This window comes from Helicoverpa zea, chromosome 1, assembly GCF_022581195.2.
Source record: "Helicoverpa zea isolate HzStark_Cry1AcR chromosome 1, ilHelZeax1.1, whole genome shotgun sequence".
Classification (NCBI taxonomy): Eukaryota; Metazoa; Arthropoda; class Insecta; order Lepidoptera; family Noctuidae; genus Helicoverpa; species Helicoverpa zea.
In genome coordinates this window covers 7240180-7256559 of record NC_061452.1, presented here as the reverse complement: position 1 = coordinate 7256559, position 16380 = coordinate 7240180, and the positions used below count along the sequence as shown (strand labels likewise).

The 16380-nt window shown below is 35.6% G+C and overlaps 2 protein-coding genes across 2 annotated transcripts in view; one reads left to right on the top strand and one right to left on the bottom strand.

The window, feature by feature from the left end:
- Window positions 1-16380, bottom strand: part of LOC124634365 (RING-box protein 2) — a 44799-nt gene that overhangs the window by 16231 nt on the left and 12188 nt on the right. The window lies entirely within an intron of this gene.
- On the top strand, window positions 9555-16117 carry LOC124634354 (facilitated trehalose transporter Tret1-like). The gene is made up of 4 exons (XM_047169907.1): window positions 9555-10062; window positions 12538-12996; window positions 13768-13881; window positions 14200-16117. The coding sequence occupies exons 1-4, from the start codon at window positions 9988-9990 to the stop codon at window positions 15454-15456; spliced, it is 1905 nt and encodes a 634-aa protein (XP_047025863.1). The 5' UTR covers window positions 9555-9987; the 3' UTR covers window positions 15457-16117.

The window sequence follows — 16380 nt, the reverse complement described above, 5'->3', positions numbered from 1 at the left end:
ACTGGTAAAGTCATTGGAAAAAAATGTACTCTTAATAATACCCTGCTTGTTCCTGACTTATCACAAAATTTATTATCGGTTAATGCAGTTACAAACAATCAAGGAGTGGTTATATTTACCAAAGATAATGTAAAAATATATAAGGAGTCAGAATTAATATTAACAGGAAAAAAAGAAAACGGTTTATATAAAATTAATTTGGATGATAATAATATGCAAGAAAAAACACTGTTAATGAAAGAAAATGGCACTGCCTTAGAATGGCATCAAAGACTTGGACATCCAGGAAAGAAAATACTAGATATATTACCAGATGTGGCAGATGGAATAAAAATAAATGGATTAAGGCAAATAGACGAATGTGAAATCTGTACACAAGCTAAACAAACAAGACTTCCATTTAACACAGTAAGAAACAGAGCCAGTAGACCACTTCAATTATTACATACTGATGTATGTGGACCGTTCGAAAACAAAACGTATGATGGCTATAGTTATGTTTTAACCGTCATGGATGATTATACTCATTTTACAAAAATATACTTGCTTAAATATAAAAATGAAGTTAAAGAAAATTTAAAACATTATATAGAAGAAACAGAAAGAGAGAGAACAGAAAAGGTATCTACCATAAGATGCGATAATGGAGGTGAATACACAAGCAATGATTTTAAAAAATGGTGTACTGAAAAGGGAATAAAACTAGATTATACAGTACCATACTCACCACAACTAAATGGTAAAGCAGAAAGACTAAATCGAACATTATTAGATAAAACCAGAGCATTACTATTTGATTCAGGGTTAGATAAAGAAATGTGGGGTGAAGCTGTATACTGTTCTACTTATATTATAAATAGATTACCAAGTGAATCTTTGAAGAATAAGACACCTTATGAGATGTGGCATGGTAAAAGGCCTAATATATCTAATATATGCAAGTTTGGTTCAATAGTATATGCTAAACAATTACATTCGAATATTAAGAAACTAGATCCAAGAAGCAAAAAGTTAATCATGATTGGATATACTAATAATGGATATAGATTGTGGAATAAAGAAGAAAGAAGAATTGAAATAGCAAGGGATATTGTTATAATTAATAATAATAAGAAAATTGGAGAAAAATATGAAGAAACAGGAAGTTCGGTGATAACAGAAATAATACCAGGTAATAATGAAGAAGAAATAAATCAAGAAGAAGAAAGTGATGACAGTTATTATGAAATAGAAGAGTTAGAACAACAAAGTAATGTAATAGAAGATAACATCCCAGATATTATTGATGAAGTAGAAAATGATGAAAATAAAGAAAGTAATACTGCAGAGATAGAAACTATAGAAACTATAAATACAAAACGACAACGGAAAAAACCAGCTTACCTGCAAGATTATGTATTACTTACGTATGATGAAGTCATGAAGTCTGCTGAAAAGAATAATTGGGAGAAGGCCATAAATTCGGAGAAGGAATCATTGGAAAGTAACAATACATGGGAAATAGTTGATGTAGGAAGAGCAAAAGGACACAAGATATTGTCAAGTAAATGGGTATTTTGTATAAAAGAAAATGGTACTTACAAAGCAAGACTTGTAGCAAGAGGCTTCGAACAGCAAAGCATTGACTATCAAGAAATATATAGTCCAGTAGTAAGTCAATCAGCAATAAAATCATTAATAGCAATTGCTGCTTCAAAGGAATATGAAATGATAACTTTTGATGTGAAAACAGCATTTTTGTATGGCGAGTTAAAGGAAGACATATTTATGTATATTCCTGAAGGATATGAAAGACAGCCTAATAAAATTTGTCATTTAAAGAAAGGACTATATGGGCTAAAACAGGCACCAATGACATGGAATAAAAGATTTACAGAAACTTTAAGGAAACTTGGACTGAGAGCTTCAAAGTCGGATCAGTGTGTGTTTTTTAATGAAGACAAAACTATAATATTGGCTATATATGTTGATGACGGTTTGGCCATATCAAAAGACAAGGAAAAGTTATTACAGATCTTGCATCAATTGGAAAAAGAATTTATCTTAAAAACATATGAACAACCTCAAAACTATATAGGTTTTGAAATAAAAAGATCAGAACAAGGCATTTTGTTGCATCAGCAGAATTATACAGAAAAATTACTTAGAAAATATAATATGTATGATTCCAAAGCTGCAGATACTCCATGCATTGTGGGAAAGGAAAATGAATCTAAGATGGCTACGTCAAATTTCCCATACAGAGAACTAGTTGGTGGATTATTGTATTTGTCAACCAGGTCAAGACCAGATATCAGTCAAGCTGTGAATGAAGCAAGTAAAAAGGTAGAAAATCCATCAAGGCAAGACATATTAGCAGTAAAGAAGGTGTTGAAGTACTTGAATGGAACGAGAGATAAAGGGATTTTGTATAATGCTGGGAAAGATATTACAAGATTGCATGCATATTGTGACTCAGATTATGCAGGTTGTACAGAGACCAGACGAAGTACAACAGGGTTCATAATAATGTTGGCAGGTGGACCTATAGCTTGGTGCTCCAAAAGACAGCCGATAGTAAGTCTATCGTCAACTGAAGCGGAATATATAGCAGCAGCAGATTGCGTTAAAGAGTGTTTATACTTAAAGACTTTTATAAGTGAATTAATTGGTAGCAGTATTAAGATTAGTTTGAATATTGATAACCAGAGTGCTATCCAATTGATTAAAACAGGTTCATTCAGCAAGAGATCTAAACATATAGATGTGAGATTTTATTTTATACACGAAAATTATAAGAAAGGATATTTAGATGTTATATATTGTCCTACAAATTATCAGATAGCGGATATGTTGACGAAACCACTATATAAAGAAAAATTTAAATTTCATTGCGATAAAGTTGTTGTGTAAATTGAGAGTTATAATTAGAAGTGTTTAAGTTAATGTTTTGAAAACTTGTTTAAGTTAATGTTTTGAAAACTGATGGTGTCTCTGAAGTAATTATAAGGTATTTTTAATTTATGTTCATATATTAAAAATAGGAGAAGGTGTTAGGAATTTATAGTCTATGACATTTAAAAAAATGTAGGGTTGTTAGTCTATGAAAAAGAATGACTGTGGTGTGAATTGTCATGATGTAAAAACTAGTGAGAACAATGTTATAATTCCTAACAAAATGTGATTGTATTTCTTTAACTATTAATAAAGGCTTTCAAGAATACCAGAAGTTTGAATACCTACAATAAGCTGCACGTGGAGCAGCATACGGAGCAGCCTGTGGAACTGCTGGCGATTGGATCGGAAGTAGAGTATAAGTCTGGTGAGACCGGTCCATTTATTAATGTTCTGATTGCTCAACAGGAGTTTAGGGCGTTAGTGGACACAGGAGCTTCGATTTCTTGTGTATCTGAGGAGTTCGCAACAAAACTCAACATTCAAAGCATCAAAGAGAGCACGAAGCATTCTGCTACTACAGTTTCTGGTGCTGATTTAACAATTTTAGGAGAAGCATCATTGAATTTATTAATAGATTCTTCTTTTTTCAAGCAGAAGTTTTTGGTTATAAAGAATATTCAACAAAATATAATTCTTGGCCGAGATTTTCTCTCTAAAAATGATTGTTTGATAGATTTTTCTAATAATTATTTAATTTTGAAAAGGAGTTTTGTTTCGAAATTTATTGATATTGATACTTTAAGAAAAAAGGTGTCAGTGTCAATACTGACGGATAAGGATCACCATAGTGACGCAAATAATGACAAAACGACAGATGACATTGCCGACAAATTAAATGAAAATAATTATATTTATTTTCAAAATAAACTAAAAGTAAATAATATTCGAAATAAAGTTTCGCGAAAACGAAAGAAACGTATTGTTTCGACGTCTTCTACATCATCAAAGGTGATAAATAATAAGAAGTTAATTGGTGCTTTTTATTGTTATGGGGAAAATGTTAAGAAAAATAATGAATACCATTATTTTTATCCTTCAGGGGGGAGGATACACACGCAGAACAAAAAACAGATACAACTGCGTAATATGAACAATAATTTAGGGTTTCTAAATAAACAAAATGTAAATAAATTTAAATATAGGAAACGTTGTGATTGATTTATAGTTTTTCTAATGTGGGTTTTGTAATTTCATGTTACCTGGAACGAGTTGTACGAGCATTGCCGGTGAAGGGATAAGAAGGTGAGCTACTTCATCTTCGTGAGAAGATGATGTCCACGGCAGAGCTACTTCATCTTCAATATGAAGGAAGATGAAGATAACCAATGTGGTCAAGCCTGTGTTATTTTTATAAGTTTTTTTTTACATTGCTCTGTAAATCTGATCCCAAAATTATTATCTGATTTGGTTTTGAAAAAAAAATATTTGGATGGTGAATTGAGGTTGAGATCAACTTCGCAATAAGGGGCATAGCCTCGCGAAGAGTGTTTGCTTGACACAGTGGTTTCTGCCGAAGATTTATGATCCCTATATTTGATTTATTTATTATTTAATATTCCAAAATTGTAAAAAAATAATTATTGGGTAAGATGTTTAATTATATCACGTTAGGTGAGAAACTTTGATAACGGTGACTTATCCCTTCATCTGACACGTTAGCGTCCGGCGAAGTTGTAAGTTATCAACAAAGTTTTTCTTCGCTTGAAAAGTAATCCCTTCAGGACGGGTGTTCACTTTGAATATCCTTTGCTACTAGAGGCATGTTTCGGGGCTTTTTGCGTGGTTTTGCCTCGAAAAAGTTCACGATAACATGTTTTCTTACAGTGCAGATTGGCACACTTAAGTAAACAACTTAAATGTTATTGTAAACTATCCCGTTGTAAGGGACGTGTTTTTAATTTCCACGCATAGGTAAATTTTAAGTTAGGTTGTTTAGGTAGGGACATTTAATATGATTGCCAGCCTACAGTTGCGCTTTTGTGATAAAGTTTCCACTTTATCCTAAGGGCGTAGCTCGTGTAACGTAGTTAGAAACTTTTTCATTTGTAAGGTTTTATTCGTGAGATATTTTTGATACTGACCGGGCAATCATTTCAAATGTATTCGATTTGTTCCATAGAATAAGTTTTTTATATTGAAGTGTGTCACTTCACCCCCGAGTCAGCGAATAAACGCAAAGTTAAAGTTATTATTGAATGTTTTAATTTAATATCCTGAGGATCCCCGGTTCCTAGCGCACCACGCGCTACAGTACATTATTCTATACTTTTTCAAGGGCTCTGCATGTAAGATAACAGATTGAGGAGGGTCAGTATTGCATCATTTATACTGATGATTGTATAAGGAAATGTTAGGTGCTTCAGACAGGTGTCATTGCTTTATTAATCACTAAGCATAAAAAGTGGATATCACCTGGTTATAAACTATTATAATTGCCAATTAACAACAATAAGATATTTCATTATCAGGATTTTAGGTATACCCATTTCATTTCACAATATAACAAATGCAATTCTGATCGAGTTGCATTTGCTCTTGGTCTCATATTTGCTCCATGAGGATTTTTTTATAAGATATTGTTGTTCATAACAAGATTGGTGACCCTACAGCAGAGGGTGTGTTCAGTTTGACCTCCGTAACCCTCAGCGCTTCGGCAAGGTCAGCTGGGCGGCTGCCCCGCTCAAACTTGCTCTCAAGTGAGCCGTGAGCAACATCAGACACTCATTCACGACGAATTATGTATTAAATTACATAACCATGTTGGGCTTCGTCTATCATTTCCATTCAATTGCTTGTCACAACTGTTAACTTTGTGTTTCTGTTATATTATGAACGGTTTAATTTTTTTTTCACTGGCCTGTGAGTTATTAAACCCCACAAATGTGAATATGGGTAACCTTTACGTGATCAATACATTATTCATTGTCAGTAACGTGTGTTCCTGTACATTGGAAATTACAACCTTCGATTTTTAATTAAAAGAACATCAGTCGTGCAGTTTATAGTTTGTTTTCAATAATTCAATAGCTAGGTCAGGTAAAGGACTATCGATTGGCCTAGATACCGTGTTATCGACCCGACTGCAATACCTGCTAATACTAAACACTGAACCACAGTAACGAGTGATTTTCTAGAAACGTGGACATTACACAACGGTACCGCTGTCTACAATAATACGAAACAAAGTAATCAAGTTTCATTGAGGAATAACTTGAAGTTGAATCAATGAAAGACAAGCGTCACTGGCAGAAAATGAAAGCTAATTTTGGGAGATTTTTTGCCTAGATCTCGCTTACGTTTATAAATACGAAAATACATGAAAAAAAAGAAATTTTGCAAAATTATTTCAGTTACTATGAGACTGTCGTAATTTTCACCAGCTAACGATGGAAATTTTTAATAGGAAATATCTCTACCGTCGTTGATAAGATAAAACACTCCTGCTTGGATGAAACGCGTGATGTATTTGTGCATAATGATTATAAAATTAACTATTGTTATCTTTTATCGTGTCGTCTAGGAAAGGTACAATAATTTTCACAACGTCTTCTTACCAATAAAGGTATTGTAACATAAGTTAGGTCTATTGTAAAATGAGCACTAATTAAACAGAGCTTGTTTTTGTGGGTGTTAGATTGCAGTTCATGTTGCAAGCATGCACCGCTCACCAAACCATTTGTATGGAAAGATTTACTCGTAAAGGCCGCGGAACGTTCGAGAAATCCGTCTGCATCGGGACCTGCCTGTTGTCCTCGGAATATTCCACTGTCAGTTTTTGGCTGTGTGGTGTGCGTGTGCCCCTTTGAATGCTGTAGGTTTACCCAAGTGCGTCTGTGTGTCACTAGCGTCACAAATCACGATGCCTTCGTGTGACGTCACCTTAGATAAAGCTGACAAGTTTGAAGCTTTTATATTCAGATCTTTCAGTTTTTTTTCTTCCGCCAAATTAATTAAAATGAAGAAAAAAGTAACATTATTTGTAAACACATTGTTCGTATTTTGAATGCCCAATTACCCATAAATGCAACAAATGCAATGGTCGGAAAACCATTTCTATATTTACCGGCGCCGCGGTTACCCTAATGATGCAATAGCTTCAGAGGAACATTGATGCGATCACGTCCACAATAACATTTTGGTAGGATTAGTGAATCACATGAGCGTGACGTATCGGTGTGTGACGCAAAAGCTCCTGGGTGTGTGTGTGTTTGGGGGCGGGGCAGAGCTTTCGGGAACGCCGGCCGGGCCGCCGAGCGCCAGACAGTTTAGTAAGCGCACGTGACGCTGAGCACGCGCCTGCACACGTTAACAATTACACACATTTATTATAACCATGATAAAACATGTTGGTACGAATCTACGAGCTCGTTGCTACAATCAGCTGCGAGATTTCATGAGAAAGTTCCGATGATTGCAATAATGGCGACTGAAAGGGCCTGACTAATGTTGTTCATATCGGCTGCTTTACAATCGTTTTCCATATGAGTATTGTGATATTATAAATATTTTTTGATTGTAATTGTTATTCAGATACCCATCTAATATAGCTTAAACGTGTGGTCATTTTACGCAACAAATATTAGATTATCCTGGTGCGATTCAATTAGTATTTAACTCACAGCAGAAACATGTAATTCCCAAACGTAATAAACACAGAAGATGGATCACTTCCTATAATTCTGATAAGAAACTGTTCGCCGCCGGTTTTTATATCTAGCTTTTAATATTAACACCAAAATACGAGACATTCATATTAACATTCACAACCTTACGCATATAGCACCTAGGTATAAGGAAAATAAAGTCTATAAAAATCTATGTTACAATACGCCATTACAGTATTAAACTTCCTGAAAGAAATAAGAAGTTTCCTGAACTTGATTCATGTTGGTCAAAGCTGAAGGTTTAGCAAGACTGAGCCTTAAACCCAAGAAGGCAGTTACTCATAGGCTATTTCAGACTTTACCTACACGTATTGCAGTCTGACACAATAAATTCGTTTATTACGAGAAAGCATGATGCATAGAGCCACACCTTTTCTTTTATAACCATGTTAAGATATCAGATAACTCAATTTAAAAATACGTGACGGTCCGATTAATCTTATCTGTTGTATTAAATCACTTACGTTACGTAGCAGATGTAGCTCCTTTATCGAAGCGATTCGTGGGCTATTAGAGTCAATCAAGCAAGTCACAATGCGTCGGGCAAAACATTTGTAGGGTGACGTCGAGACCCGCCTACAATTGTTCGACATAATATACACACCGCAAAACCACACGGCGAACTGGCGACCATCTCTTGTTCCAATAATAATGTTACACCTTTAAATACAAATGATACAGGTATTTGTTACAGCTTGAATTGTATGCATAGAGCAACAGAATAAACAAATAATTATTCAGTTGATGAATTAAGAAAAGGCGATTTGGTGTCCGAAAAGTAGAATCACAAAAATCTCAAAATCTTCCCTAAATCTGTCTAACTACTTCTCAAAATTTAAATAGGTAATAGATGATTAATCAAACCAATGTTACAGAATACCAAGAATTTCAACCTAACTTTTACAGGAATGACCTGAACAAGTAATCAGAAAAGGGAAAAGTTTCAAATTAACCTCGGGTGATAGTGAAATTTTGGGCTACGAATTATAATAAATCTTTCGAACCAACATTTACGTAATCTAGCAACAGAGCAAGTGGTCGAAATGTAGACAACACATTTATCTTCAAACGTGTTTTAGAATGTCCAAGTCAAACGCCTCGTGTGTCACGTAGAGGCTCTCAGGACACACCCCCCGACGTAGCGGACTTGCGGACTCGAGCAAAGGCAAGCAAGGTCGTTGATTACGGGACCCGCCGGACCGCACCGACCAGACCTGTTACACTTCGCCAACATTCGCACTCAAATATTGCCATAATACCTACAAGGATGTAGGAAAATAAACACTGGTCTAGTCTGCAAATACTGGCGTGCTTTAGTTAGGTTCAATTATGAAATGAGAATTCGAAGGACGAACATTCCGCGTTTTTTTTAGAAGATGACTTTTACTTCAACAGAAACTGCTGAGGAATTGTAAATATTTTAAGCATTTTTAGTACCTAAATCTGAGTTTAGAAGCACTTTACTAATTTGTTGGAATGGCCAGTAGTGTATTTGATTGTAGTTAGAAGCAATTATTTGCTGAATGCATATCAATTTTAATATTGCAAACGCAATTAACGGATAACATTAATACTGTTACAACCTTGGCAATTTCAGGATCCTAGTTTTGCAATAACACTTCCTTGTAACCGAAATCTTGACACTTAGAAAATAGCTCACTTGAATGTCAAGTCAATTTGTTATGTTGACATGATTGTTTCGGTTCTTATGTTAGTTCGATATTGTTTCCATACCTGCGTTACCTGGCTATTCAAATTCTAACAAACTATACAAATATTCAAAGTAATTCAGTTGCGAACAGTCGCCGATGCACTAGTGTGCGTGTACCGTACACAGCGTGCACACATTACCAAGTTGGACGCACACACGCAGAGACCACACACCGACGTGGCGGGGGCCGGGGGCGGCCGGCGCCGCGACTGCCAACCTCCCTATATAAAACACTGCGCTGCCATCTGCAAGTTTCAATAGATAACTCGATTGCTGAAGAATTCGGTACGCGTTGCCAACATTTTATGTTATCCAGAATTGCAAAAATTGAATGTTGTGTATCTTTGACTAATAGAAGCGCGGGAATAATAATTTTGAATGAACTTAGTGAACTGTAAACAAAATTAATTTAAATAATACTTCGCTCGTAAAATTGTGTCAAATCGCAGCTGTGTGCCATAGCATTCGTGTGTTACTGCAGCCTAGCAGAAGGCAACATCCTCTAGTTATTACAGAGTGATGTGGACTATTTGCCGCCTACAACCCGAACCTGGATTTTAATGAACTATTTCAATACACTGTTCTACAAAGTGTTATATTCCATAAACATTATCATTTTGACGTCCCTTGACAAGTTTTTAAGTTGAACTCAAGAAAGAAGAAGAAGCCAGCAAGATGAGTTTCAATAAAAACAACCCCAACGCCATGGGGAAGATCATGGGCTACATCAAGCAGCTCTCCACCGAAGTGGTAAGTCGAGATTTGAATCAACTTATATTTTTGAATTTATTTTATAATTGCTAATGGGCCTTAATTATTGTTCTCAACTAAGCTAAGCGTATGCATATTAGAAATTATTTAACTTAATTAAAATACAAGCAACCCATTTATTATATCCGTTACAAAAATCAGTATCGACTTATAAAATCGCAGTAGCGAGAGTTTTTTAGAAAGCTCTGGAAAAGGCACTCGGTGGAACACAGCCGCCGCCGGGTGGCGCCGGAGTATTGACGCCGGCTCGCGCTGCCTAGCAACCTACTGTTGACATCTCTCCATAACAATTACTTACCTAATATGAAAACAATGTTCTTCTTTAAATAAACATATTTCACACATAATATGAAAAAACAATGCAGTGAAGAAACGTTAAAAAGGCAGATTGCCGTCAGCACGACCGCGTTGTATCGAGGCGGCCTTGCAAGGCCAGACACGGCGGCAGATGGCGCCGGTCGTTAATTTGACAATTCGTTATCTTGCTGAATTTTTGTATAATTAATTTATACAGTATTTATTTATTTAACGTGAAAGAGCATTTCATTCTCATTTTCACTTCTTCGTCGAATATAGATTTTTCCCAATTTTATGTAATTTTCTATTATTGAGATATCGAAAAAATTAAAAAAAAAAACAACAATTACATATTTAATTATTTCTTCCGAATGCTATTTACTCCTGATATTAATATAAATTCAGACTTAGACTGACACACTAGCGCCATCACTTGTTATGAAATCTAAATGAACTTTCTTCTCGTCATAGCAGTATTTACGACTTCTCATAGATGGCGCTTCAATTAATAATACTCTTTGTTTTTTCAAGATGTCGCCACTTTAGATTAGTTAAAAAAAAAAATTGTGAAAGTGTTTGTAAACAGCACCATTTGAATTTTGAGTAAAACATCTTTTAAGTTCAAGGAAAGAAGTATACAACAAACTCATCCTGCCGTAACTTAAATTGCTTTGAGAAAAACAAAAAAAAAATATTTTTTAATATTAGACCAGGTTGTAAAAGTGAAAGTACCTAGGATTTCGAGTTGATCTGAGAAGGACGGTCATCCATCAATACAATGCTTATTTTGAGTCACCTTTACAAAACATATCAAGTAACTGAACTTGTTATTCTTCTCTGAGAAAATAAATTATTGAAGTGTGCCAAAAAAAGTTTTAAATACAAGATTCGAGTTTATCGATCTAGAAAATTGCGTTTTCATAAGTTGCTTCGCAACGCTGTGTGTACTAAATACAACCCTTTTACAAATCATCAATAATAGGAATATAATTAACCATAGTTCGACCTCCCCAAGTCGACTTTGATGATAAGATCTCAATAGAAACACGTGAGCGTCTTAACGAACCGTGACTTTAATGTCAATCGCGTCAGCCCTAGCGTTTGTAATTAAATCGATTACTGGAAGGATTTTCATGTGATTGATTAAATTTTCTTCAGCCGAGTAAAAAAATAACCTAACGCAACAGAATAATAATAAAAAGAGACGTCTTTAAATATCAGAACCTTTTTTGTATGCCTATTAAACCTCTCTTCTCACACTGGACACAAATTAGAATTCAACAACAACAAACAAAAAATATAAGTCATCATGGAAGTGATGTCATCCGTAAATATTTATTTACAATATGATGAATTAAAAAGAATTAATAACTGGCTTGCAATGGACAAAAATAATAACATAACAATTATGGGTCGCCAGAGTTATGATACATTTAATAGCAATTCAGAGGTAATCAGATTAAAAACCATAAGAAAAATGTTTAAACACTATTCAGAAGCAAGTAATTTAGAGAATCAAAATTATGTCTGGCTACTATATGTCCGTCCAGTCCAGAATGTAAACATACTGCCGTCAATGAACCATTGGTTACAGGTATGACATGCAAAGAAAGTGTTTATACATTGTTTTATAAACATCATTATAACTAATGGACAATCGCATGATAAAGTCAAGAATATTGAATGTGGACAGTAGTGGCGACTGTGCTCGTTATAGACAGGTCGCCTGACTGGCTCTCTTGTCAATTTATTCGCGACTATTCTTTCCAACGGACAATTATGATAAGAGCGCGGAGGTCCTGTGTGAAGTGGCGTTTGGAACAGGATTCTGTGTGCGGATCGGGTCATGGCATCAACTACGCATATCACTAGGTTATCGAGAACATGCAGTGGCCATATGATAGTTTGTGGTCAGCTAGCAATGTGTGTTTTCTGACCTCCGACTCCCTGGGCTTATAATTCTTATCATCGGGACTTACGCACATAAGATAGCGGATATAATAAATGGGGTATGTTTGCGGATGATTACTCCAGTAATGTCTAAAGAACTAGAGTGACCGGTCTATAATAGCAATTGGTGTGTTACTATTTTAAAGCTAGTACTAGTAGTATGATCAGGAAACAACAGTGAAAAATAACATATTTTTAATTTTCCAGGGTGGGAGCGAGCAAACTCGCCGAGGCCAAGGCGACGAGGAGAGGTTGTACCGGACCCGAGGGCCCAAGTACTCTAGAGTCCCATCAAGACCAACGCTTTCTGCTTCTACGACCTGTACCTCTCTGGCAGAATCTTGTGGGTCCCAAGGGACATTGGTGCCTAACTACGCAACAATCCCAGAAACCGTTTCCACTGAAAGCAGCAGTGAAGACGAACAGGACTCATTCGAGAACACCCGTCGCCATTTCCAACAACTTCGGCAGATCAGTCTAGGAAACGAGTTTAAGTACAAGATGGAGATGGAAATAAAGAGTGCGAAGGAGGAGAATTTGAGAAATTCGATTCCTTTTGTCAAACAACTGAGCACAGACAGCAGTAAAGTAAAACCGGACTATGCAATCAACGGGGATACTCCACCATATGCTCCGACAACCCAACGACTATTTCTGTGGACACAAGTAAGTTACCTAAGGCTTTTTAATAAACATTGATAGGTTATTTTAATCTTCCGTGTAACAACACCTATTTTTATGACCGAAAACACTTCTATTACGCTGTAAACTTGCGAATTAGTGGAAAATTCTATTTACAAACACTCTTTTATACCAGTAGTAAAATCGGCGATTTCGATAAGACGTATCAAATAAAAAAAGTACTTATGAAGCCGTGAAACTTTTCCTTTTGATTCAAGAGTTCAGTCAATCTTATACGTGTTCAAGTGTGATCAACAATTTAGATCAGAACTCTTACTTCAAAAAAGAGAGTGATGATGATATTCACAATAACAACAAACGACGTTGCTCATGCTATTTCCACGAATAGGAAAGCTGTAAGTTTATTTTCGTTTGCAAGTTTGCGAAATAAAACCCTATGTACCTTTCAGATAATGTGCATTAGGTACACCGTTCTGGTAAACTTAGGACTGTATGTACGCTGAATGTAAATAACTTTATAATATGGGTGCAGGGGTGGCAAAGGGTACATAATAAAAGCCAACCGCCCACGGAACTTCATAGCCTTCTAGTAAAAGTCCGCGACACTACGTATTGCGAAAAAATCTTTTGCGATTCCCTTTGTATTTTACAACGCATTTTGATTAAAATCTGTGAATTCATTTCAACTTATAAAATGTCTTATGAAGGACCATTGCAGGTGACCATGATAAATAACACTTACACAAAAAATGTGTGCAATGACAAAGTATTTAACTGTTTATTTTATTGTTTCAGCTTTTGGCCGCATTCGCTGTGTCCATGGGTTCGTTGATTGTCGGCTTCTCGTCCGGCTATACTTCTCCTGCATTGATAAGCATGAACTCTACGCTTCACATGACTAAAGAAGAGGTAAGCTAAATTTTAAAAATGTCTGGTATAGTAATAATTAATTACCGAACTGTTAATATAATTTATCCGAAAAAAATGTTTACTTCTCAGAAAAAAATATTTACCAAGAAGTTTGAAATCATATTATTATTGTGGAGCAAGCCAAACATTTAGTTATATTACATTCAAATATGTAATGTTATTAGTTGTTTGTTATTATAACTAAAGCTAATAATAAACGGTGTGTTAATTTATCGAATAGAAAATTAACAGTAATTAAACAAGATAAGCAACTACCGATTTCATAAAAATATAATTTTTATTTTCTTTCTATTACAGTCAACATGGGTCGGCGGTCTTATGCCTCTGGCTGCATTGGTTGGTGGAGTCGCAGGAGGACCTCTGATAGAATGCATTGGAAGACGATGGACCATAATGGGAATGGCTTTACCATTCTTCCTCGGCTGGATGCTCATAGCAACTGCGTCAAACGTGCTAATGGTGTTCGCTGGAAGAGTTTTCTGCGGAGTGTGTGTCGGAATAGTCTCCCTTGCATTCCCAGTTTACCTCGGTGAAACGCTACAGCCCGAAGTACGAGGTGCATTTGGATTGTTGCCTACTGCCTTTGGTAACACTGGAATACTTTTATCATTCTTTGTGGGTAGCTACCTTGACTGGTCGAAACTAGCATTCTTTGGAGCTGCATTACCGGTACCATTCTTCCTGCTCATGCTGCTAACGCCTGAAACCCCGCGCTGGTTTGTGTCCAAAGGACGCCCTGAAGATGCTCGTAAAGCGCTTCAATGGCTTCGAGGAAAAAATACAAACGTTGACAAGGAAATGAAGGATCTTACACGTACACAGGCTGATTCGGATAGAACAGGAGGAAATGCTTTCAGACAACTTTTTACTCTTAAATACATGCCCGCTGTCCTTATTTCTCTTGGATTAATGTTATTCCAACAGTTAAGTGGTATTAATGCAGTAATTTTCTACGCCGCGTCAATCTTCAAAATGTCTGGAAGCACTGTTGACGAAAACTTATCTAGTATCATAATTGGAATCGTCAACTTTGTTTCTACATTTATTGCCACCGCTATCATTGACCGCTTGGGACGTAAAATGTTGTTATACATTTCCTCAGTTTCTATGATAGTTACTTTAGTTTCACTGGGAGCTTACTTTTATGTGATGGATTCAGGAGTTGATGTCACGGCTTTTGGATGGTTGCCACTTGCTTGTCTTGTCATTTATGTACTGGGATTCTCTATTGGCTTTGGACCTATCCCGTGGCTCATGTTAGGTGAAATTCTACCATCCAAAATCCGTGGCACAGCTGCATCTCTTGCGACTGGATTCAACTGGACGTGTACGTTCATTGTCACTAAAACTTTCCACAATATCATCGACGCCATTCATATGTACGGTACAGTGTGGCTGTTTGCTGTCATTTGTTTAATTGGGCTGTTTTTCGTAATATTCTTTGTCCCTGAGACTCGAGGTAAAAGTTTAGAGGAGATTGAAAGGAAATTAACTGGGGGTTCACGAAGAGTACGGCATATTAGCAGCAGTAAGCAACCACAAAATGGCTGTTAACTCCCGAATTGTTTAATGTCTAGGAATAATGTACATTCCAAAATATCAAGTGATGAACTGTGTTAGAAAGCAAATTTTAGAATATGTAATTAGGCAAAGCACTGAATCAGTGCGGGCTGAAGACTGAATGGGAATGTAGCCATAAGTTTTATATTAATAGGTGTAAATAATAGTAAATTAGATTAGATATTAGAATGTCTTGAAACAGTTCCTTTAGTTGTAAAATTGTCGTAGCATTCCGCTCTGCGACGGTGCTCGCTATTATTCAAGTTCCTTGATAACAATGTACTGGATCTGTTTTGGAAGACTCAGTCGTATTTAAAACTATTGTGTAATAAATTGTACATAGGAGAACAATAGCATATCCTGTACAATTGTATGTAACTGTACAATCTATGAAATTAACATTTTCTATTGCAATTAGACTCAAACCACTCAGAGAAAGCTTGTCAAATTTTATATTAAGTAGATCTGTAACTTATTTTAATAATGATCATGACAAATCTGTTTAAGTAGATACTGTAGTAACCAAATAATTGTTTTAAGTTGCTTGTATAGTATAATTTGATCTTCCGTTTACACTATATATGAAGACTTCGTATATTATGGAGTCAGTATTTATTGTTGTTATTTTTAATACAAAATAATTTATAATTCAATACTTTGTAGTTTTATTTGCATATTACTTCAACAGTCCATTTCAGACGGTAATGATGGGACAAAATCGCTGAATAATTTGTAAACCTTATGAAAACGTCGTATATTGCTTAGTACGATATCGATCCTACATTTTTCTGCCGTTTTGAACCAAATTGCTTAATAGTTATTATGTATGTATATCTACAACAATATCATACTCACAAGGAAACTACCTATAATTCTTAGCAGACAAAGTTATTATTATTTTGATAACAGTGTGTTATT

Excerpts from the sequence above, each read along its gene's own strand:
- LOC124634354 (XM_047169907.1), top strand. The coding sequence starts at position 9,988 with ATGAGTTTCAATAAAAACAACCCCAACGCCATGGGGAAGATCATGGGC. Across the intron at positions 12,997-13,767 it reads GACTATTTCTGTGGACACAA|CTTTTGGCCGCATTCGCTGT; the intron begins GTAAGTTACCTA and ends TTATTGTTTCAG. Across the intron at positions 13,882-14,199 it reads TTCACATGACTAAAGAAGAG|TCAACATGGGTCGGCGGTCT; the intron begins GTAAGCTAAATT and ends TTTCTATTACAG.